The sequence below is a fragment of the Thunnus thynnus genome, chromosome 5, assembly GCF_963924715.1.
Source record: "Thunnus thynnus chromosome 5, fThuThy2.1, whole genome shotgun sequence".
Taxonomy (NCBI): Eukaryota; Metazoa; Chordata; class Actinopteri; order Scombriformes; family Scombridae; genus Thunnus; species Thunnus thynnus.
In genome coordinates, this window is record NC_089521.1 from 4,631,254 (window position 1) to 4,654,814 (window position 23,561).

At 39.9% G+C, this 23,561-nt stretch overlaps 1 protein-coding gene across 3 annotated transcripts in view; it reads right to left on the bottom strand.

The window, feature by feature from the left end:
• The window catches only part of gnao1a (guanine nucleotide binding protein (G protein), alpha activating activity polypeptide O, a), a 99,543-nt gene that overhangs the window by 15,087 nt on the left and 60,895 nt on the right, over positions 1-23,561 (bottom strand). For 2 of the 3 annotated variants that reach the window (XM_067588792.1, XM_067588790.1), the window contains 4 exons: positions 19,378-19,538; positions 10,923-11,051; positions 8,633-8,762; positions 1,245-1,398 (listed from right to left, as the gene is read on the bottom strand). In XM_067588792.1, the coding sequence (XP_067444893.1) occupies positions 1,245-1,398; positions 8,633-8,762; positions 10,923-11,051; positions 19,378-19,538 (574 nt within the window). The remainder of the gene's footprint in view (positions 1-1,244; positions 1,399-8,632; positions 8,763-10,922; positions 11,052-19,377; positions 19,539-23,561) is intronic. The other variant, XM_067588791.1, reaches the window with a different exon arrangement.

A 23,561-nucleotide genomic window follows, 5' to 3' on the forward strand; every position in this document is an offset into this window, starting at 1 on the left:
AAGAGGTGTTTGAGCCAAAAGAATGGAACCATTATTCATACTGTATATTGATTAATTTTTACAAAAGTGCCAAATCTACTCTACGCCCTTTTGGTTCAAGTCCATTATTATCTGTGAGAGTTAGTTCTGCTTGTAATAAAGAGTTTGTCATGCAGTGGATTTAATCAAGAGCTTTGATTTGTTATAATGCCTTTTGGAAAGCAGATCTCGGTGATTGGAGTCACTTTTGGGCTAAGTGTCACTAACATCTCTCTGGCTCTCAGCCATTAGGAACACTGTGGTTTGTCTGTCTGCTTCAGCTGCAACTTCATCAGAACAGGCACGGAGTCCTGCCATGTAAAAAGGATGAAGAGGAGGAGGGGGAGAGGGGGGAGGAGAAGAGGAGAGGAAACAGGTTTGGAATTCTAATTCTCTCTTTCTCACAGTCTCGCTGTTTTGGTCTCTCTTCATCTTGCTTTCCCACAGTCTTGCTTTGATTTTTTTTTTTTTCCTCATTTTCTCACACTTTCACACATGCTGTCTGTCTCACGTTCTGTTGTTTTCCCCCTACGTTGTCTCGTCTCTCATTTCCTCTTGTCTCGCTCTTGTTTGGACTCCCAGTGGCACTCGGGATTTTATTCACTGCTTCACCCCTTTTTTTATTTATTTGACTCTCATCTTTGTTTTGTTCTGGAGTCTGAGTTGATCGTCTCTTCTCTGTTGCATACAATCATCTCTGCCCATTCTGTTCATTTGTCCCCCCTCTCTCCGTTCATTGTATTCTTCACATTGTTTACCCCTTGTTTTTCTCCTGGGGTTTCCTCATAAGAATAAGGCATTACTGTAGCCTTGTTCACAATTAAGGAGTTTAAAGGTGTTTATGACTAGAATTTGAAAGGGACAGCAAATTGAAACTGACATCTAGCTGGGACATGATGCATCTCAAGCAGCTGTGTTGGGAGAATTTGACAAACGCTGCTTCAAATTTTGATGGTGCAGTTATTTAAACGTGCATTGCATCTTTAACACAAACTGCACCAGGCTGTTCAGGTTTCTATTTGGGTAAAATGTAGAACTGTTAGACTATGTGAGTTTGAGAGAGGGCATGTAAAATTATATGTGGCGTGTAATCACAGATCACAATGAGCACAAAGACCCTATTTAATCTGAAGCAACATACAATCAGTCCTACAGTGACTGCTTGTGTCCACATAAATAAACAGAATGTATTATGAACTTGTACTCTAAAGTACATGGGTATGTACCGGTATATTCAGGGAAGCAGATGGACAGTGGCGACTTGCTGATCTTGCTTTCAAAGAGGTCCATCTTGTTGAGGAAGAGGATGATGGAGGTGTCCTTAAACCACTTGTTGTTACAGATGGAGTCAAAGAGCTTCAGTGACTCGTGCATGCGGTTCTGCGGAGGAGACATGAGCGCAGGTTAAACGGGCTTCAACACTCACTCTCATGATTCAAGCATACAAATATATATACAATCAAAATAATCATCCAGATAAGCATTAACGCAAGTGTGTTCAGGAAACACTTGCACACTCACTAGTGGCGCTGTTGAGTAATGTTTTGTCTGTGCGTTGACTGTGTTTTATGTGCTGGAGGACATACCTGCTGAATCTGAGCAGGGATTTATGTAATATACATTTCTGCCAGCTGCAGAGGGCAGCGACAGTTTGTGAGGGCAATGAATTATGAATGTAGTAAAACACCAACAAAGGAGGAGAAGAAGAAACTCACATTCAAATTAAAAGCTTTGTTAATACTTTCTGAGGTAGGAAATTGAGCTACCTTTAATCTTTAGGCTGGATACACACAATACATTTTGGTGGCAGATGTTAAATGTATTAATATATATAGTATATTAAAGAATACGTGCAATGAAAAACACTATATAATACAAAGATGTAAATTAGAAGCTAAAATGGTAACAAAAGCATGAAAACTTCAGTTGATCACTGAAAACTATGATTAACACATTAAAGATTTTAGTATTTGATCATTTTCTTCATTAGGCACCTTTGTATGTTAGTAGATCATTGGATTGTTCCCCAGTATTCATTTACTCTAGAGTGAGCTATTAGCACCAGTAGACTGCTTTGTTAGCACAAGTGCTTTATAAATGAGTCTACACTGACTAACAATCAACAGAATCCACTCTTCTGTTTGAAAATGAAATCTACAGACGGTGAAGGGCAAACTATCTTTTGCCATTACTTTGTAATAATCGTGCAAAAAGTTTTTGTAATTCATATAATTAATCCATTACAACGTAAAGCACTCTCTAAAAAAAACTCTAAACCTAAAGCATTGTTTCAAAACAAACTCCTAAAACCTGAGGCTAAGACGGTGCTAAGAGCGCTGACAAAAACACAACTAAAGAAAAAAAAGCATCTCATAATGCTTTCCGCCTTCCTCATGATGCATTTCATTGGTCACATGTCTTGGAAAACGATAGCATTGTCTAAAACTCTCTCACGTCGCATTTGGCTCTAAAGGGAGAAGCATGCAAACGTCGAACCTGGTCTTAATGTGTTAAAGAAACCTGTCTGCACTGAATAGAAAGTGCCTAGTGAAGAAAACAGTTTCCCTTTAAGAATAAGTTGAAAGCAGTTTCTCTCTGGTTGTGGATGATTCTTTGTTGCATAGTTCAGGACAGGGGAGGGAAGAACAGGAGATTGATGGAGTCCATCACCCAATCAGAGGAAAATACAACTGTAATATACTATTGAAGATTTAGACAAAACGGATGAGATGGAGGTCAAAATAGTTCATATTCAAGATGAATTAAAGAAAAGACACATACACACACACACACACACACAGATAGATAGGTGGATAGATAGATAGATATGCAATAAAACATTTGATGAACTAGACTGAAAACAAAGTTGTGAAAACACACAAACATGCAACCAAATATAAAACTTGTCAGTAAAATTCCTCGGTTCACAATCAAAAAGAGGCACTGCTTTCAACTCTTGGTGAGTCTATCAGCCTATCGGGAGGTTTCATACCTGTCTGTGGGTGGAGCATCTGTAGAAGATCTGACTGCTGATTGGTTAGAGAGGACAGTCGATGGCGAGAGTGACAGGAGGAGTGGAAGGAGCCAGAGATGCTGCAGGGCGGAGCTTAGAGCAGGAACAGAAAATGCAAGGGATACACCCTCCCACTTCCCTCCCTCACCCCCCACCCCCTCAACACACTTAACACACATACACACCTCTCGTGCTGAAAAGAAAGTCTTTAGACAGTTTTCACACAGAGCAGCTGTTAAACCAGAGAATAGCAAGAAAGTGTGTGTGTGTGTTTGTATTTTCATGGAAACAAGAAAGAGAGGCAGAGAAAAACACAATGCAAGCGGTTCTTGAATAGCAAGAAGGGAATTACGAAGGGAAAGTAGTGTGTATTGTTCTGTATGTGCGTGTAGGGGGACTATTTCAATCGCATGACAACAATAGACCAACAAACAGAGAGAGAGCCTCTCCAGGTAATCATATCGCTGTCTGGATGGAGCAGAGTGGCATGATGTGAATGCTCAGCATCAATAATCTGTAGCCAGAGGCAGACAATGTGCTCTTTTGTTAAGTTGGTTCAATGACGATAGAAACAAAAAATAAAAAATAGTACAGGGAAGCTGTTTAATCCAACACTTTTTCAATCATAATTCTACTGTATCTCACATCATAAACGGTTACATCATATACTGTATTTAGACCGTAATGCATTTCTAGAACAAACATCTGAAAAAAACTCTTCTTCTCTGTGAAAAATTATTTGAATACCAAGTTAGAACTTCATCTGATGTATGTAGAGGAGTGAGGGTTTATTTTATAGCAGCTTGATGTCATTTGCACCTGATTTAATGACAGTACCAGTCAAGAAGGTGTGTCTAAACTTTTGATACTGTACCTATGTCCAGCAGCGGGGATTGAATGAACTGAAGGAGGTTTTCACACAGTATAAAGCAGCTGTGGATAACATATGTTGAAAAGTGTTTATTTAAATAGGTTTATTTACATTTTAAGCAGAATTCCATTACTGCTGTAGATTTCCCTCAAATATTTGGTTTTGCTCCTGTTGACAAAAATAACCAGATGCACCAGACACTCAACTTTATTTGTCTGATGTAATCATATAAGGTGCAATCACAGTGAAATGTAACCCCGCCAGTTCCTTCAATTTGTGCATTAAAAAGAGTTAACATAGAATAAGAATAGTAATAAATATATGTGTATGGTTGGAGGGGGGGTTGTCTCAAGCAGTGAGCTCATTTAGGTCAGAAAGGGTGATAGGTGTGAAAGGTGCATCCACCTGCTGGCTGCTGATGGCCTCAAAGCGAGCATAAAAGATGTTTAGCTCACTTGATAGACATGCATCAACACTTGACGGAGGGTTTAATGTGTCATAGTTCTTAGACATTGCCACATGCTTCTGGAATTGTAGTTCCACTTTCTTCCTGTTGTCCCTTTTTGCCTCCTTTATTGCTCCTCTTACATTGTAGGCTGCTGCTTTGTAATTGTCCGTGTTTCCAGACTGCAGGCCTAAGTTGAAGGCTCCAGTGTGTGTGTGTGTTTATGGCATCTCGGGTGGTTCTGGTAATCCATGGTTTCTGGTTCTGGAGTGATTTAACTGTAGTTTGGGTACAGTTGCTTCTGTTGTTTCACAAATTAAATCCACCACAGACTCATTGAATCCATTGATGTCATTAGTGACGTCTTCGGTGGTGTCCTGAGACGTGCTCCAGACTGCGTCATGTAGTGCAGATTGTAGAGTGGCTTCTGATTGACCTGACCATTTTCTGACTGATTCTCGCATCACTGGGTGCATGCTTCATAGTTTGTTTACATACTTTGACCTCAGCAAGATGGCCGTATGGTCGCTATTCCCAATCATGGGTAATGATTTTGCTCTGTAGCCGTTTTTGAACGGCGTGTAGCAGTGACCCAGAGTTCTCCTTGTGGCGCAGTCAATAAGTTGATGGAAGTCAGGCATAACTTTCTGATAATGATTTAAATTCCCTTGGTAGACAGTGCGGTCTGCATTTGATTGACTGTCACATCAATCCTTGTTCATCATCAACCACACTCCTCCGTCTTTTTTCTTGCCAGAGTCCTCTGTTCTGTCTGATTGGTATACAGAAAAAGTCACCTGGTTGAATGGCGCTGTCTGGTACTCCAGTAAGTTTTGGTGAGACAACGGACATTACAGTTCCTGATATAGTGTTGGAAACTGATGCAGACACGGAGGTCGTCCAGTTTATTATCCAACACCTGTACATTGGCTAGCAGGATGCTTGGCAGAGAAGATCCATGTGGCCGGGATCACAGCCAGCGTTTAATCTCTCCACCTTTACCTCTGTGTTTCCTCTGATGTTGAGATGGATGGAGACATGGTCTTGTCTATGTGGTTGGGACTGTAATTGGTGTTTATCCCCTTCACCTTTTCCTCAATGTTTTATCTGATGTTTACATCTGAAAACCTTGTCTGGCCAGGTAGCAGAGTCAGCAGGAGGAGAGTTTACAATGCGGTGAGTTGACCATTTCCCTGTCCTGATGAGTGCCTTGTAGTCATATGTTATTATTGTCCAATATAATTCACAAAAAGTACACATACACACAAACACATTGCCACAGACATGGTTGATGTGTAGCTGTTTGGGGCAAATAAACACAAATGGTCGTACGAGTGGTGTGCTGTCTGAACTCACCATAAGACACAGTTTGCACCCAAGTACCAAAATCTGGCTTTGTGTTGCCCCATTTGAATGAACCTCCCATATGTTTGCGCCTCTCCTCCCACCTGTGCGGCACCAAAATACCACACAGAAAGGCAAGGTGAATTGCGCTTACAATTATTACAATAATTAGTAGAACAAGAAGTATAAACAATATAATATGAATTGTATATGCTTTATTTTAATGTGGAAGAGAATAATTGACTCAGCATCTAAACTACAATAGAAACAATCCACCTCTAGATTCTCTTAGGCCAGACAGGATTAGTATTATGGGATTATGTTGCCATTCTAATTAAATTTATGGTGTATCAATGATTTTAATGAACTACCCATAAGGGATATATGCATTACTATATCACTCCCATTACTGAGGGGCTGTTATGTTTGTTGGATTGTGGAATATTTTTACAATGCAAAGTACTTGTCATTTCTGAATCACATGCTATTGACGTGTACCGTAGTAGAACAGACAAATGATGTGGGAGCATGACAAACACACACACACACAAAACATTTGGTTATTTGCCTGGTAATTATAACTCCCACACCAGTGTTTGCTCTTTAATAATAATTACACATAATGTCTCTGAGATTTAAACAAAATAATAGCAGAGCTGCTACTAATGCTGTCTGAACAGATCTAAATCTGTGATGTTTGATGCATTTTGCATCATGCTTTTAATCTCTTAATTTTATTTTGGTGTGCCCCTTTTTGCCCACTGCATTTCTACATCAGTTAGTAAAACATCAAACAACGGGCCTGAACTTGTATTTTACCTGTAGGCTGTGTTAGTGGCGAGGTAATGGTGGCCACAATCTCATAGTCTGATCTTTTGAGGTTTTGTCAGTGGAAAACTGTGTATATTTTACAATAGATTTCTCCCTGTGTGATTGTTTAACATCACTGGCAACGGTGAGTCTAGAGATAACGCCTTGCTCTTTGATGCTTGCAGATGGAAATTCTGTTTATAGTGAGCGTGGTATGAAACATTTTCCTCTATCAAACACTATAGCTGTAATGACCTCACATCCGTCTACATTTGGACAGATATCTGCAAGAACAAAAAACCCCACTATGCACCGATTATATTAACTTAGATATGTAACACATAACTAGAGCCTGTTTTATGGATATTTCCTCTCTTCATCTGACGTTCCTCTGGTGCTCCCAGCTCAGAGGGAGGCTTGATGACATCTGCATAAACAGAGCAGCAACCGAACACAATTTTCCAGCCTGGAATTCTCGGAGGATATACTTCAGGCTTATAAATAGCAGTGAGTGCCGTGCATTCAAATCAGCTTATTTGTTTTAGGTTGCATGGCATCATCTTTACAGATACACGGCATGTTGCACGCAAACAATGAGATACTGCCGTCATAATGGTGTTTTACCAAAACCTTGTTTTCAATATCCATTAGATCCACATAATTCTTTACTTGCTTTTACCACTCCAAAGTTCCTAAAATACTCCTGATACTTGTTGTCAACTGCATTTTAGAAAAATAGCAGATTTTTTTTTTTTTTAGTAAAGATTATACTGTGAATTTCCTTTTAAAAATGAGTAAGAGTAAAAAAAAAAACACTTCATGGATGCTTTCTACACCTCTTGTATATCTCAGAATCTACAGTCAGCATAATTTGCCTTTGGAGCAACCTGATATACAAAAGTTGAAGTACATGTCCTTCCCTATTATTTAAAACAGGCTACCTGCTTTGGCCAGAATGCTACTCAGTTTGCAGTGTCAGTGCAGGGGAAATTGATTTGCATAGAGAAAAATAACCTGCAAATACAGTGACCCCTTGTATTTTTGCATAGAAACCATCCAGCGGTGTGCTCACCAGAGATGGAAGATCTGCTCTGTTACGTGTTTTGTTAAACAAAAAAGTCCAACAAGTATTTTGAATGTGGCCTTTACGTGCATTCTGTTCATTTGTTAACATGGTTTGTTATGTTATGAATTGGCACTTTTTTTTAAAAAGCAGGATTGTATACTGAAAGGAGATTTAGAGGAAACACCATCCTTTTTTTTTTTTTTTTTTTTTTTAGATGTGGGAAAGTATGAACGCAAACCTGTACTGATGCTTTGGTATTATAAAAACAACAACAGATAATGACATAGATGCAAAACAAGAAAGAAGAAAGCAGATGAGACTGTGAGTCTGCCATTCATAAAACATCCTTCATCCATCCATCCATTTTCTTTACTGCTTATCTTCTAGAGCAGGTTTTCAAAGTCTGAGACTGTGGGCCTCCCCTCAGACAAATCTTGGAAAAGGCGCCTCCTCATCCCCCCTTAGTTTACTTGCTTAGTTTTGCTCAATTGCTGGATGCCTATGGGTTTATCTTATTTGATCCCATAGACACTCAACAATTGAGCCAAGGTAGTGTGACAGGCAACCATTCACACCTACAGGCAATTTAGAGTTACAAATTAACCTGCATGTTTTTGGTCTGTTGGGGGGAAGCCGGAGTACAATCCAAACGCTCTTGCTGTGAGGCTACAGTGCTAACAACTACACCACCATGCCGTCCAGTCCCTCCCTGTCTCAAGCTTTTACACACACCATATGTTTCATGTCAGCTTACATGTCCTTTCTACACACTGAACAAGCATATAGTCTATCTATATCATAGCTGTTGCAGAGTGTGTGTCAGAATGCATTAACGGACTATGTATACTACACACGTCTCACATCTTGATTGTCTAAAAGCACCCTGGATGCATTGCAGCATAACTCTGATGCTACTTGGTATACGGTTGGTTTCTTTTAAAGGTGTGCTCCAATATTAATAAATGGGTCACAAGGCCGCACGGTGACAGAGAAAAAGCATCAGTGAGAAAGGGAGGCGGAGACAAGGGTGAGAGTGAGCATACGCTTGTGAACATCCGTCCTTACCGTGGTCTCGTCCTCGTGCAGCACCTGGTCATATCCGCTGAGCGCCACGCAGAAAATGATGGCTGTGACATCCTCGAAACAGTGGATCCACTTCTTCCTCTCCGACCTCTGACCTCCCACATCAAACAGCCTGACGGACAGAGAGACAGACGTGAATAAACACAAGTGCACGCACACACACACATCACACACACAAACATTTTTTATTTTTTTCATCTTATTCTTATATTACTTCACTTTCTAATCAGTGAAGTTACATTTGAACTCAAAAAACATACTTAATCTCAGTTTATAAACTTTTTTAACCAGATTGGCATGACAGTGAGTCCCGAAGCGTTATCAGTTGTGGGATCGTTGCATTTATAAACCATCCAGTAAAGGCACATTACTTTCAAATGTGACAACTCTGGCCCGCCTCCCAGTCCATAAAGTAGTTCTCTCCCTGGCAATGATCTGATATAGCAGTGTTTCCCCTGTAATTGTACAAGCCTGGCAGGCCTCCAGCCCAACAAGAATGCCTGCCAGGCCAAAAAAAATTTTTTTTAATGCCAAATATTTATTTATTCAAAAATCATTTGCATTTGGGAGCCTCTGTTCAGCACTTTCAAAATGTAAATAAACCTCTGTGTCGTTGCCTGGGAAACTCTTGGTAGCATAGCTCGTTTTAAGGAAAAGGGCAGTGCGTAATGTGTGTGCGTGGCGAGTGATGATGAAGTGGTTGAGCGAGTGTGAGTGGCAGAAACGTGACAGTGAATGTGAGCGGAGCAGAGGAAAAGGTTAGCAGTAAGTTGTCAGTCTGGTAGTAAATGTACAGTACAGACTACAGTGTGTCAGTTAATAAATGCTGCAGCTTGTCAAGAGAAAGAAAAGTCACGTCTGTTGTTTCCCCATCTGCTGGAAAAGTGAAGGGCTTAGCTTCAAAGTTAGCAACAATGGGTTAGCATAACCTGAGAATGCTAAACAGAGAAATGGAGAAATGTGTGGCTGCTCAGTCCCCCCCTTGGGATAACTCTGTATAGTTACCTTGAACTTTATTGATCAACCCAAGTGTGTGATCCTTTTCTCTGTTTTATTTTGTCTTTTTGTGTTTGAAAAGAGGTACGGGATCAGTTTTCATCTCATTGTACATTTTATCTTTTGGATGTACAATCAATTGACACGCTTGATGTGCAGCATCACTGGGGTTTATGAGATGTTTTGTCATGACCCTGAGCATGTGTCCATTTTTTTTTTTTTTTTTTTTTTTAATCATTTTCCCCTCTTTAGCTATTTTATACTGAATCTGACACTGTAATTTCTTACAGGTCCATTTCAAACATTTCAGACTCCTGTCATCAGAAAATGTGACATTTTTTAGGATATAGGATGTTTGGTACTGGTCTCTGTGTGCTGTTTTCCAACAGATATTTAGTTTTATATTCTACAGAGAGGGAACGGAGTCCGCTCTCTCATGTATTTTTGTGGAGTTTAGAATAAAGTGAAAAATCCCCGACCAGAAAGCACTGAATCCAGTAAATGAACCCAGTTGTACATGTGATGGGTATAATGGTAGGTAAGTTGATGGGTTACACCCAATACAGGAACACTGAAGCCTCCCACACAGTGCCTGACTGCCAGTAATAGCGATTGAACTGACAATATTTAGGCTTTTCAACAAAACACACCCAGAACACCGCCTACTCAACTGTAAGAAAAACAGTGGAAAGTATCATTCAGCTGAACTAACATTTCTCTGCATGTTTAAATTGACTGAATGTGTGTGTGTGTGTGTGTGTGTGTGTATGTGTGTGTGTGTGTGTGTGTGTGTGTGTGTATATGAGAAAGATTTCAACAGAAAGCAAAAGAAAAAGTGAGACAAACATCAGTTGCCAAGTGTGATGGTGCATCCATCCAGAAAAATAATTGGTGTCTACAGTTTATTAACCTCTCCGCTCCGTGTGCCTATTAATACGTTAATGCGTGTGTATGAACACGCACACAACAGGGGCAGAAATACGGTAATTAAATTTGAGGTCAGAGCAAGACTCCTCCCATCTTTTCTCTCTTAGTTCCCTTTCCTGCTACCATCCAGACATGCCCCTCCTCCGCCATCATTCCCACAAGTCCTTGCTCTAACTGAATAAGATGTCAGATAATCATAAACATATACACTTGTGTAAATCTTTTAATTCTATTCATTATAGACTAGAGTTCCTGTTGGATGCATGGAAAGGCTTAAGTTACAAATCTCAAAACTTTATACAGTCTTTGCATCTATTTGTTTGTGTGCTCCTCATGGTGAGTCACTGACCTGAAGTGGAGGTTTTTGAAGGTGAAGTGTGTCTCGACGATACCCGTGGTCTTCACTCGGGTCCTCAGAATGTCCTGCTCTGTCGGCTGGTAGTCTGCCGCACCAATCCGATCTAGGCTGTCTAGGTAGCTGCACACGGACACAGATAACAAAGAGCCGGACTGTAAATTAGCAGCAACTTACAAGTGTAAAATCATGCAAAACAAAACTGACATTTGACCATTTGCTATATCCCACCCCCCTAACTCTAATGAGACTTTGGATTTCTCCACATGCTGATTTGGTGTGCGTGGGGCTGCAACAAGCCAACCTTTCCAAAAACACAAGAGGTAAAAGTGTAGGGAATGGATTAAGCAGTGTTTCTCTGCTCTAACATGAGCTGCAATCATTAGCATGTCTGGCTAACTAGCTTACTACCTACAGTAAATTACTTGAGGAACAAGAGTTTGAGTTTGTGTTGGGTCACATTAAAAAGTCCCTGTAACAATAACTGTGTAGTATTGTCCCACTCACTGTTTAGCCAAATAGGGTTACGTTAGAACAAAATAAGAGTATGATATGACTTCTAATGACTTCTAATACTAGGACTTACTCGTTCTACATGATGACTTTTCTGACAAATGTTACAGTTGACAGAGTAGGAGTACTATCATTTAAAATGTCTGCATTTGTGCTGCTGTACTCCACTTTGTGTTACAGTATAAACCCGTTGATGTACAGTATGTCACGGCTCAGGAGGGTGAAACAGTAAACATTACATAACGAGCAGAAAGTGACACCCACTCACTGGATTATGGTCATTAACGTGTAAATGTGCAACGCTATTGACTTCAGCGAGGTCATTTTCTTTCCTCGACCGCGCTCCCTCTACAGGGGGGTCAGAGGTCAGGGTCAGCTGCAAAACAACTACTAGAACAAGTAGGGAATCTGTAAAAAAGTAACACTAACTATACTGGTCAATTACCTTTTCACCTTTTAACATTTTGTATCATATCATACTCCAATGTGACAATTTGATTGTTCTTTTACAGTATTTTATAGTGGTAGTATTCAAGTTGTCTGAAGCAGTGTGCACATTGATGACAAGAAGTGAAAAGGGGCGGTGGTTAGGTGTTGTAATGGAATATCACAGGAAGTGGACCTTTATTTTTTAATGTAAAAGTATAAATCAAAAAACAATCGACAGAACAGCGTTTAAAAATGACAACAGTACAACTTCTGGTGTCAAAAGGATATGTCAGCAGATTAGATGGATGCCTGAACGTCGGTGCTGTAGTTGAGGAATGGTCACTCTACCTAGAAGTCTTTTAACATACAATATAACCAGACTCCTCTGATGCATGTGTTGGCTAGCTGGTTTTTTCCCTAACTGACAGAAAGCTTCAGTTCTTAAACCAAATGCAGACTGAGTTCTCAGCATAGCATGCAAATTATTTTTCCTCACAACAACGATTGAGAAATTATTGGTATTCTGAGCCAACAGAAACAAGCTGACAGATAGTCGGGCAGAAAAACAGAAGAGCAGAGAGGACGAGCAGAATATATAACCGCATGCATCCATCTAGCGTAATGGATGTAAAGCTTTTTATTTATAGACCGATGAAAGTGTTGTTTCAGAGCTTTTAAACGTATGCCGAGTTACTTCCGAGAGAGTGAGAGGGAAAGATAAAGGATAGAGAGGGAGATGCTGGACTGATGGCAACAAGAAGTGGTTGGCACACATACCCACAAGCGCACTCGCACAGCTTCAGTGATAAGAACTATTGATTATACAGAAGCGGATAGGAAGAGCTGAAAGGGAGGAGACAAAGAGAGGGTGAGAGGGAGGAAGAAAGTGGGATCACATTGCAACAAAGCAATGTGATCTGCTCAACATTTTTTTTAAAAAAAGGAAAATTGTTACAAACATGGGCCATATCATGTGTAAAGCACCATCTGTCCACTTATAGAGCATCAGCAGTCTCTGAGTTGGATAATGTTACCAGTCTATTGCTGAAAAATGATAGTGATCTGGTGATTCTATTGTTATGATGTAGTATTATGCTTAAAAACTGAAAAAGAGGAAAAATGGGAATGGTTGCACAATCCTAAAAATCCTATTGTAACTGTGAGTTTCACACAGCTAGACGATATGTAGAATAAGAAACATTCTACAGTCATATGGCAATCAAGCCGTGGATAACGTCAATCAACCGGTAAAGATGTTTTTTTTTAAAGTTCATCACCAATCAGTCTGTGTGGAAACAGAGAGCGTTCGTCGTCTTCTGTTATTATTTCCAGCAGTGATAATCATGCAGGTGTTGTAGCTCTATCCTGTCCTGTTTAAACTAAATCAACAGGGCTTTAACAGACATATAAATCCAGCTGGAAAGGCCTGAGAAGCACTCTACGTGACGGAGGGAAGGTTTAAACAGCTCTGAATCTGAGTCTGTATCACCTTCTACCAGATGCACATGTTTGTTGTCTGCCAGATGTTAAATATGTCTTATTGTGTTTCAGTGTGGAGACTAGTGACTTTTTGGAAGCAAGTTACAGTTACAGATTTGTCTGCCTCAATGAGGACGTGGTCTAATGTTTAAATATCATTGTATCATGGTATTGGTCAGCACACAACAGAATATGACATTTAGAAGCTGTACTGTATGCTAGAAGTCATTGAATAATATACTTATGTTTGACAATAGAGTGTCTCTGCACTAACAACACCACCAGGCTGCACTTAGATATTTGACTACCGAGTAAGAAAGGTCTCTCAAACTTGCCGTTATTGTTGAGGCTTATAGATTTGACTTTCATGACCTTGACCACCACAGGAGGTTGAACCGTCTCTGAATAGAAGCTGGATATAAGCTCATCCTGCTCACTGTGTCTGCCCTGCAGTCATTTTTCACTGAAACATTTCTGACCTGACCGACCACTAACACAAACGCTAACATTATTTTATGTAAAGTACTGCTGTCCCCCGAAGGTGTTTTATTAAATCATGCCTCTGCAGGCTTTTAACTACGCCCGTGTAGCCTGGTTTTTAGACAGCGTACAGAATGTGGACCACCGCTGCATTAGTCTTTTTTTTTTCTTCATCCTGATATTACTCTTCATGGTGCACTAAGTCGATTAACACCAGTGGCCCGGTCTAGGCTTGTCTCATTTCCCTGGTGATGTACAGTATTATAGATTATCACTGAAAGAGTATGAGGGACAAAAGAGAGACAACTGGAGAGAATGTTGTCTGTGAGGTGATAATCATGTGTGTGTTTTCAGCACAGAAAACCACGGAGTTCTCCAGACAAGTTGTGATATTCAGCCTCTCGACGTTCTGTTAAGAAACACGCTCCACTCCTCCCTCAGTCACAGACTCTTCTGTTTTCAGCAGCCTGCAGTGTTGTTAATGTGCAAAAAGAGTGACTGGTAACGCTGCGGCTCGATGCTGATGCAGGACTGGAGGTCTTTATGTATTTTGGGGGGGAAACTGGAGAATGTGTGCAAGGACTGGAAAGCAGGATGAGATGGGAACATGTAACCGGCTACAGAGATGCAGACAAGTCGGTAAACTCAGGTGCAATGACCCTACATTAGCCACTTACACTGGCATATGGTTCACTACAGAAATAAAACCCATCAAACAAGAGCAACACATTATAATAGTAGCTGGCTCAGGCTGCATTCACAACACTGTTTAAAAAAAAAAAAAAGCATTTCATATTCTTCTCAAAATGTTGTCAAAAGCCCAAATTTTGCAGGATTATTAGTGATAATTGTTAAAAATAAAAGCTGCTATTGCGGCTGATAGATATTAAGGCAGAATTTGTATTGAAATACATCCAAACATGTCTATGTGTTTGTTTTTTTTAACAGAATCAGCCAGCCAGCCAAGGGAGGTCAGCTCCACTGTCCTGCTTCATAGCTGTTGCTAGGTAACCTGCTTTTAGATGGTTAGAGACGTCTCCCCTACTGTTATGTTCTGACACATATTTACAACTGGCATTTGTCACTTCTGCAGGAGCCGCTGCAACATGATACAACCTGGGTACACCGCATAAAAGCTCCCTGAATCGATCAGAGGAAAAGCTCTGTTATTATTTAGCACAGAGAAGAAGATAAAGCAGGAAATTTCACACTAGCGGTGAAGACACTTTCCAAGGCATGCTTTAAATCAACACTGACCCCATCATGACATCTATTTAGTATTTTAGGCTTTTGTGAAAAGAAGTATGCTGACCTTTAAGCAATGGGTTACTTCTGTTGTCAACAGAATATAAGATGAACAATTTTCTAAAGGCTGCGACATTCAACACCTAACAGCACCTCGCTACCAGGATGGACGATAGCCGCTTTCACATAAGAAAAATTTCCGGAACATTTTCCGGAGTTGCCCTTTCACACATATAGCACACAACAGATGATTGTCCGTGTCAGATGCACTCTCACCTACTGGAAATACTCCGTTTGGTTTAGGTGAGGAGTGTTGCCTGGGTGGAGCGTGCATGAGGCAGGACATGACGCAAAAAGTACACTGCGGTTGTAATTCGGCGTTTTTAAGCTTTTCACCTTTATAAGATATCACAGGAAGTCCTCTCTCCCATTAGCGCTAGCTTCACAACGGAGTATTCAGGCCCAGTCAAAACAATGCAGCTTAGCTGGCTTGCTGCGTTCATCCAGCGCTAGCCGCTTGCTCGCTGTGAGTTCTCCAGGAAATGACCTGCTTTATTCACACACGGACTCACTGGGACATTACCTGAACTTTGTGCTAGGGAGCTGGCAGGGTAAAGTCCGTTCAATGTCCGATCTGACTGATTCGGACATTTGCGTTCACACGTACAGCTCCTCCGGATAATGTCCGGAAAGGTTCGGTGTTACAGTGCATGTGTGAAAGGAGCTTAAGTTTACCTATTAAAATCAGTATGGCTGAAGCAGCTTTACATTATGACCTGGAAAGATGATAAATGATGTCAAATAATCAAAGATGCAAGATGCTAAAACAATATCTGCAGTAAATTATACTGACATTTCAGTTCTGTACAAGCTATTTGAGCTCTTTGCACTTGCTCTATAGAAAACTGCACTTTTTCAATGTAATAATGAACCAAAGCATGAAAGCCATTAGCCAGCTACCTATTCCACATGGCATTTCTATGTCAGTGCATACATGTGTACAGAGGGCAGTGATTGTGTTTGTTTTTTTAATGAAGTGTGTACATGCATAGCACTGTGTGCCACAAAGGCAGGGGATGTAAATCATAGACAGAGTGTATATGTATTGTGGTAAATAGGTCAGTACATGCAGGACATTTGCACAGAGATAGAGAGGCAGAGGTGGCTTCAGGCGGTACTTGCTACTCTCAGAATAGAGCTTTCTGCTTTCTATGGAATGAAAACACACATTACATGCATGTGCGATCACACACACATAGTACAGTATAGAGCAGGGGAGATGCTTGGATATGTGTGTGTGTGTGTGTGTGTTTATCCCTGGTCCTAACTGTCTTCAATAAACTTTAACTGAGCCTAAAATTAACACCTGCTGACAGAGAATCTTCTTGAAAACAAAGCCGTAAAATATCTTAACTTTTGGGAAATGTCATCAACTTTCTGCCGTTACAGATTTTTAAGAAGCAGACACACACACACACACACACACACACACACACACACACACACACACGGGGTCTGATCATGTGATATCTGTCCTATCGCTTCATTGGCTGCTCTGTCTGTTCTGCTCCACAGGCCACAACATAATAGGAAGTACGCATCAATCTTTAATGTGACATTTACCACGCGCGCACCGGCACACGCTCACAAACAGATTGGATGTTACTTGAGTCAACTGACCACATGTAAATGTTGATAGTTTAGCCGCCAAGATGTCTGTCGCAATGAGAGATTACAAAGTGCTGAACCTCGCTCTCATCTCTCTCTCTATCTGTAGTTGCTCTCTCATCATTTTTGACTTTCCTTCCTTTTTTGGTCCCTTTTGTCTTGCAGTGTGTATCGTTCAATCATTTTGATATGTTTTCTACGTCTGAGCCTCTGTTTTTAATTCCTCAGCTTTAACTTTTCCCTTTCCTTATCTCTCTAGATGTTTCCTGTCCTTTCTCTCCTCTCTTCACTCTTCTCTATCTGCTACTTATTCTGTTTTATGTTGCATTAGCTTTGCTTCTAGACGCTTATTCTAGGTAAGCAATACCACCAACAAGATATCTTTATACAATAAATAATGACTGATAATGCACGAGCTGGAGGTGAAGCTTTTCTCTGCAAGGTTGATTATTTTCCTCAGGAGACCTTGGAGTGCATTACCCTGCTTCTACCACTGTGCAGCCACTTAACCAAAGAAAAACACAGCCTGTTTTTTTTCTTTGTAGTCAGTTTAACCTCTGGTTAGGTTTGTTGCACCAGAAATAACGTAATAGGAAGCAGAAGTAATGTTGCTATGGTTACTCAATCTTTCAGAACGGTGGTTTAACTGCTGATGTGAATTTTTGTTTGATGTGCCCCAGTTTACAGTTCAAAAAGATTCCTGTCAGCCAATCAGAAACCATTAACTTTCTTGATTGTGGTATGAATAAAATTTGACATTTGTTGAGGATTTCTGACACATCCTGCCGCCTCTTATGTCAGCAAAACTGTAAGACTAAGTCACACAAGCTAGTTAAGTAAAGCCAGTAATGTTGCAGCAGAAAAAAAAAGGCAGGCAAACTTTTGAGTGACATTTTCTGGATGAATATTATGACTCACTGACATAAACATAATTAAAGGGTATTTCAAAATAAGAGTTATGTTTGTGCTTTTCCCTATGAAAGGCCCTGTTGTCATATCTACTGTATGTTTGATGACTTTTATAATCAGTGCATGTAAAAAAAAGTATATCAGCTAAAGCTACATAAGCTACATCCACTACATCCATGCTCGGAGCCTGTAGAGTAGTAGTGGTGTATGATGTGTGTGTTGCTCACGGCAACATAAATGAAATGCCTCCCTCCTTCGCTCTCCTTCCATTTTTCTTCATGTCACTGTGTGTAATTTCACTGGATGTATGGTGCACAATTAAACAAGAGCTACATGCACAAACATAGCACTTGAAGGAAATGACTCCCCCTCCCCCCCCTCCTCTCTTACTCCCTCCCGCTCCCCCTCCCCCACCTCTCTCTCTCTTCCTTGCTGTCTCTCTCTCTCTCTCTCTCTCTCCCTCTTCACCCACACACAGGCACTCAGCATAAATCAGGCCTGGTACTTATAATGGTGATCGACCGTGTGTTGTAATAGCTGGTGTATGATCGCATTTAGAAGATTATAAATAAATAGCGGTGTATGTTTGTGTGGTTTTTTTGATGTGTAGGTAGAGGATTGGGTCGACTAAAGACTGATTTATTGATCTGGACATAGAAAATCAGCTGGGCAGGTGGAATATATATATATATATATATATATATATATATATATATATATATATATATATATATATATATATATATTATATATACACACACACACACAAACACACACACACTCACTGCTGTGCTGAGTCAGTGAGCTGCAGGTGCTTATGGGGGAACACACACCCTGTCATACTCTACCTCTACTATCAGTTTTCATTTCATCATCAAAACTAAAAGTATTAGTCACTGACCTTTTTTCACTACAAAAAGAGACTTCAACGATATACAAAGTAACCTCTGAAAACAAGAACTGTGATGAAATGTTTTACATTTTTCATCAACAGATAAAAAAGAGACAATAATGTTAAATGTGAACAAATGCACAAGTTAACTATTTACTGTTTTAATGCCAGGTCTTACTCAGCGACATGCATGCATCTATAGAATCATACACTGCAGCTGCTGTTTAGTAAAACAGTATCCTCTACCTTCTCTTCAGGAGTTGATTTAGCTGCCTGGCCTGTTGCATGAATAAGCAGCATCTTGCATTCAGTAATGTTACCTGACGTTACCACTACTTGGATGAAATAGATTTATGGGCTGAATTCATCTACAAAATAGAGAATTAGGCAAGCAGATGCAAAAACTACAAAAACAAAGAGGTCAGCCTGCAGACATCTCTGAAACGCTAATGTAACATTATCAAGTTACACAGACAGTTACAGCTGCCTCAACGTACTTAGAAGACATAAAAATTCATGACATAAATGAGACTAAAGGTTCACTGACAACAATAAGACTAACACAACTGCAGTTTTTGTTGAATAAAACTAAAAAAATGAAATTACTTGACAAAATACACACCTACACATGTAAACAACCTGCGAAAAGACGATAAATGAGCAGAAACTCAGTTTACTCAGCTTTTAAACTGCAGGCAAAATCAATCATTTTCTGAAAATGTAACAGATTATCCCCAGTAGGAGGTCACATCATACCTTTCATTTGTTTGTTTTTTAACTGTACTCAACAACTTGTACAGACACACACACACATAAAGGACGGCCTGTACGTACTACTGCGCTGAGTCGTTGAGCTGGTACTCTCGGGCGCGGCTGAAGCACTCCTGGATGCCTGAGTCGGACCACAGACGCATCATGGCGGACAGCAGCTCGGCGGAGTAAGGCTCCGTGTCCTCCATGCGACTGACCACGTCACACACCATCTTGGCGTCCGCCTAAAGGAAGACAGAAGCAGGTTAAGGTCATGATAAAAGCTCTGATGTAACGCTTACATTATTAAAACATCATCACACTAATTACGAGACATTACTACGATTATGGTAAACAAACGAGATCACAGCGAGAGCGTCACCCTGTCTGATGCGTTTTACATTTTAAATAAAGATTGTTACAACTGTGTGATGAGTACTGTGTGCAGTTTGACAGTGTGAGTGTGAGATATATTAAAATTTAGAACTATTACACAAAGCACAAAAGCAAGAAAATGAAAGTTATAACCTGGAACAACACGGATGAAGGATGACAAGCAGAGAGGTTAGAGGTGCAGCAACAACAATCACACAAAGCGATTACAGGGGATGACAGAAGAAAAGAACAAGATTGGCAGGAGAGGGAAAAGAATGAGAGTGTTTTTAGCTCTCTTTGAAAGCCTTCATAAAAGTGTAATTTTAAATCCACGTGTCACTCCGGACCCTGAGTCAGTAAAGAAGCAGCAACAATACCAGAGCAGTTTATGAAGAGGCCCAGAGTTCAAATTCCTTTTAAATGTTGGTCAAATTGCAATGTGGGCAAACCTTTGAGAAGACTACAGTAGCTGAGTTTTTTTTTTAAAAAAAACCACAAATGCTAGCTCACGTAAAATCAAGAGGGATGGAAATAGAGTAGAAAATCTATATGAAAATTGTGCCAGCTGGACTCGTAAAAGCTTTTTTTTTTTTTTTTTCCTCTCTCTCCCCCCTCTGTTCTCTAGCTGCGGAGAAGGAGCCACAGAGGAGGCTGTTGTCATGCAGCAGCGGTCTGGCTCTGGTTCCTCTCCGCTGGCAGAGAGCTCTGGTCTGCACTGAGCTCCTGAGGAGGAGTTACTGTCTCAAATCTCAAAACTGTTTAGGTCATACAATTACAACAGTCCAGTCAATAAGCTGCCAGCTCTGCTTCACATAAGGCTGTTTCAATGCTTCATAGAAGCAAATTATTAACCGTATGCTTCCTGTTGTTTTGGTGGAATTTAATCATCTACCCGAGTCTTTTCCTTCACTCGCATACGGGAGATGATTTTTAAAACTTTTCTTTTGTTTAATTTATATGTGACGTGCCGCTCTGTGTTTATGGAAAATCTTTCTAGCTAAGTGTAAAGCAGTGCAGAGATCTCGCTGCCATTACCAGCATCTAGTCTGAATCAGTTCCTAGCAGTTGACCCCCTCTCCCCTCCCCTCCCCCTCCTCTCTCTCTCCTTTGCTCTTTGTTGTTATTGATTCTTTTCCTAGCACTTACCGCCTACATGATCGTTCTTGCTCACAGTGATACTGCCAGGACACTAAGGCCCTGACCTTTGAACTCTTTACGTTTGGTGGCTTTATATGGTGATTAAATGAAAATCAAAGAATTCTATTTAACAGCACAAATGTGAAATGTATTTTTTTCCTTCTTTCAGAAGCTAAATATGTACTAACAATAACATGCAAGTTTATATAAAGTGAGTAATAATACAATAATGATAACAATCAGCTAATAACTTACAATAACTTACAACTTACAAATGTTAATCAAATAAACAAGTAAAAAGAAAATAAAAAAATATGTTTTGTTTGTGGTTAGTCTTCTATCAAAAAGACATTTATTTGTATTATGGGAAAATTTGTGACATTTAGTTGTAATTTCTATCATGTATTTGCTTTGGAAATAAATTCCTGTGTGTCTGACCAAAGCTTACTTGATGAGAGGCATCATTAATCATTAATCATAAGATTGTTCAGGCACAATCTGTTTTATAAAATGTGCATTAATCATCAATATCAGCACATTTTGAAATGATCTAAAGTGAGTAGATATCATGCAAAATCTTCAAAGATAAATGATAAACATTACTTGCACCAATCTGTTATCCAAGTGTGAATAAGTGTGAGATTTGGTAGGATTTTATAATCTTATGATGTTTCTAAAGTCATTTTCTTAAATGCATGTTTGTGCATTTTGGATCTGTTGTTTTTATACCACAGACTAATAACCTCAATGACACTTCATTAACTCAGTTATACCTGTAGGAATGACCTTAGTTACTTCAAAAGAAATGATTTGTATTTTACTGGGAAGGTTTCAGCTCTAAAAAAACCTTTATATTCAAAAAAATATATGTATGTGGTGAAAAATTATAGTCATAACACAATTTCCAAGATCATTAAAATGTAATAGTTTTATTGGCTATTGGCAAAATACTCAAATTGCATAGTGTTGGACACTTTAAATCAAGTCATCTTTTGAATATATTATGTGGTTTATAATTTCAGAATAATCCTGGAGATTCCAAACATTTTTAATCATATAAATCTTAAAAGCTTCAATACAGATGAATAAAATCCAAAAAATTTAAATCCTACAAAAAAAAAAAACAGGTTGCATCATTAACAAAAAGTGAAGATGTAGGATAAACAAAGCTTGACGAGCCTTAAAATGCAAAACGGAGCAGCTCGACACAGCTGCATCAAACTCACTGTGGCTCAATAATCGCTGAGTCAGCAAGACTGAAATACGACTCCATGTTACATCTGCTGTAACGCGGAGGAGCCGACATACTAACAGCGGAGCAATGGACCGAAATATACTTTACTAACATATCCAGTTACATTTCTATAAATGTGATACAGTGTGTGCATCACTGTGAGAAAACAGTTTAGCATCTATACAACTGACTAACACTGATATCAAATCATCTATGCAACACTATACCTGGAACAATACATCATCACTTTTCTGTGTCACGAAAAGAATCAAATCATTTTTAACCTAGGATACAGTATAATATGAGGATGATTGTTGGTATTCCCTTACTGTAATATTAGCCAGACGTTATAATTAGATTGCACAGCACTCAGGATGAAAGTACAATAACTGAAATCAGGATCTGTTTGAGTTTCCACATATTCCCCAAAAATTAACAGCGTGCAAAGCAATCGGGACGAGATAATAACAGATTACATGAGTTTGGAGATTTGACAGAGTACTGGTGTGCTCCTCCAGCAGCAGCAGCAACCTGATTAAAATCACATGGTATCACACGTTCACACCTGGGAGGCACAGTGCAGCTGGTGCAGCCTCAGTAACGGCTCCTTTCACCAAGATGCTGCACTAAACCCACATCCTTTTAGAAAGTTTGATAAACGATCGATGTCAACAGAAACTTCTTCAGCAGATAGATGATTTCACAATGATTACTGATAAAATCTCCTTTTTGTTATGGGATGTCACAACATAATAACTGGAGGCGTATAAAGGTTGTTCCAACTTTACATTCTGGCTGTTGTTGTCCCTTAGACTTTAACTTATATTGACCTTGGGCCTCTTGCTCCTTCCTGTTCATCATTCTGCATCTAAGCATACCAAACTCCACCTACCTCACTCATCCTGTCAGCCATTAGCCATCCCTCCATCATCATCATCATCGTCTCTGTCAGTGTCTTTCCATCTGACCTCTATCTCCACAGTGTTCTTTTACATCTGTCCTTCATCTCTCCTTACATTAGTACTCATGTTTTCTTCTTCCCTATTTGTCCGCTCTTTGCGTCACATTTTTGTTCTCTTAGTCTCCTCACCGTCTCGATTTTGGTCTTCCTCCCCGTCTCGACCTCCCTCCCTAATCTTCCTCTCCTCTCTTTTCAATCGGTTATCTCCTGTCAGCGCTCTGCATCCTCTCCCCCTCTCGCTGCCCTGCTCCTCTGCTCACCTTCTCATCTCTGTGACAGTGACACCAGCTTCACTGTCCTCTGGTGTGTTGAACCATTTTTAACTCTGTCACCAGGGTGTGTGTGTGTGTGTGTGTGTGTGTGGCTGTATAAGAACATGTGACAAAGTGCTTATCTACATTTGTACCATAGGTTTGCTTGGAGTGATTCATTTTTGTGTACAAGCGTGTTTTTATTCATTTCCTTTTTATAGATTTCACAAACCTTCGCTGTTAGCCAACTGCTAAACTTTTTAGCCTCTTTCAGCTCATTGTTTCAGTTTTATAGTACATACTTGTTTAG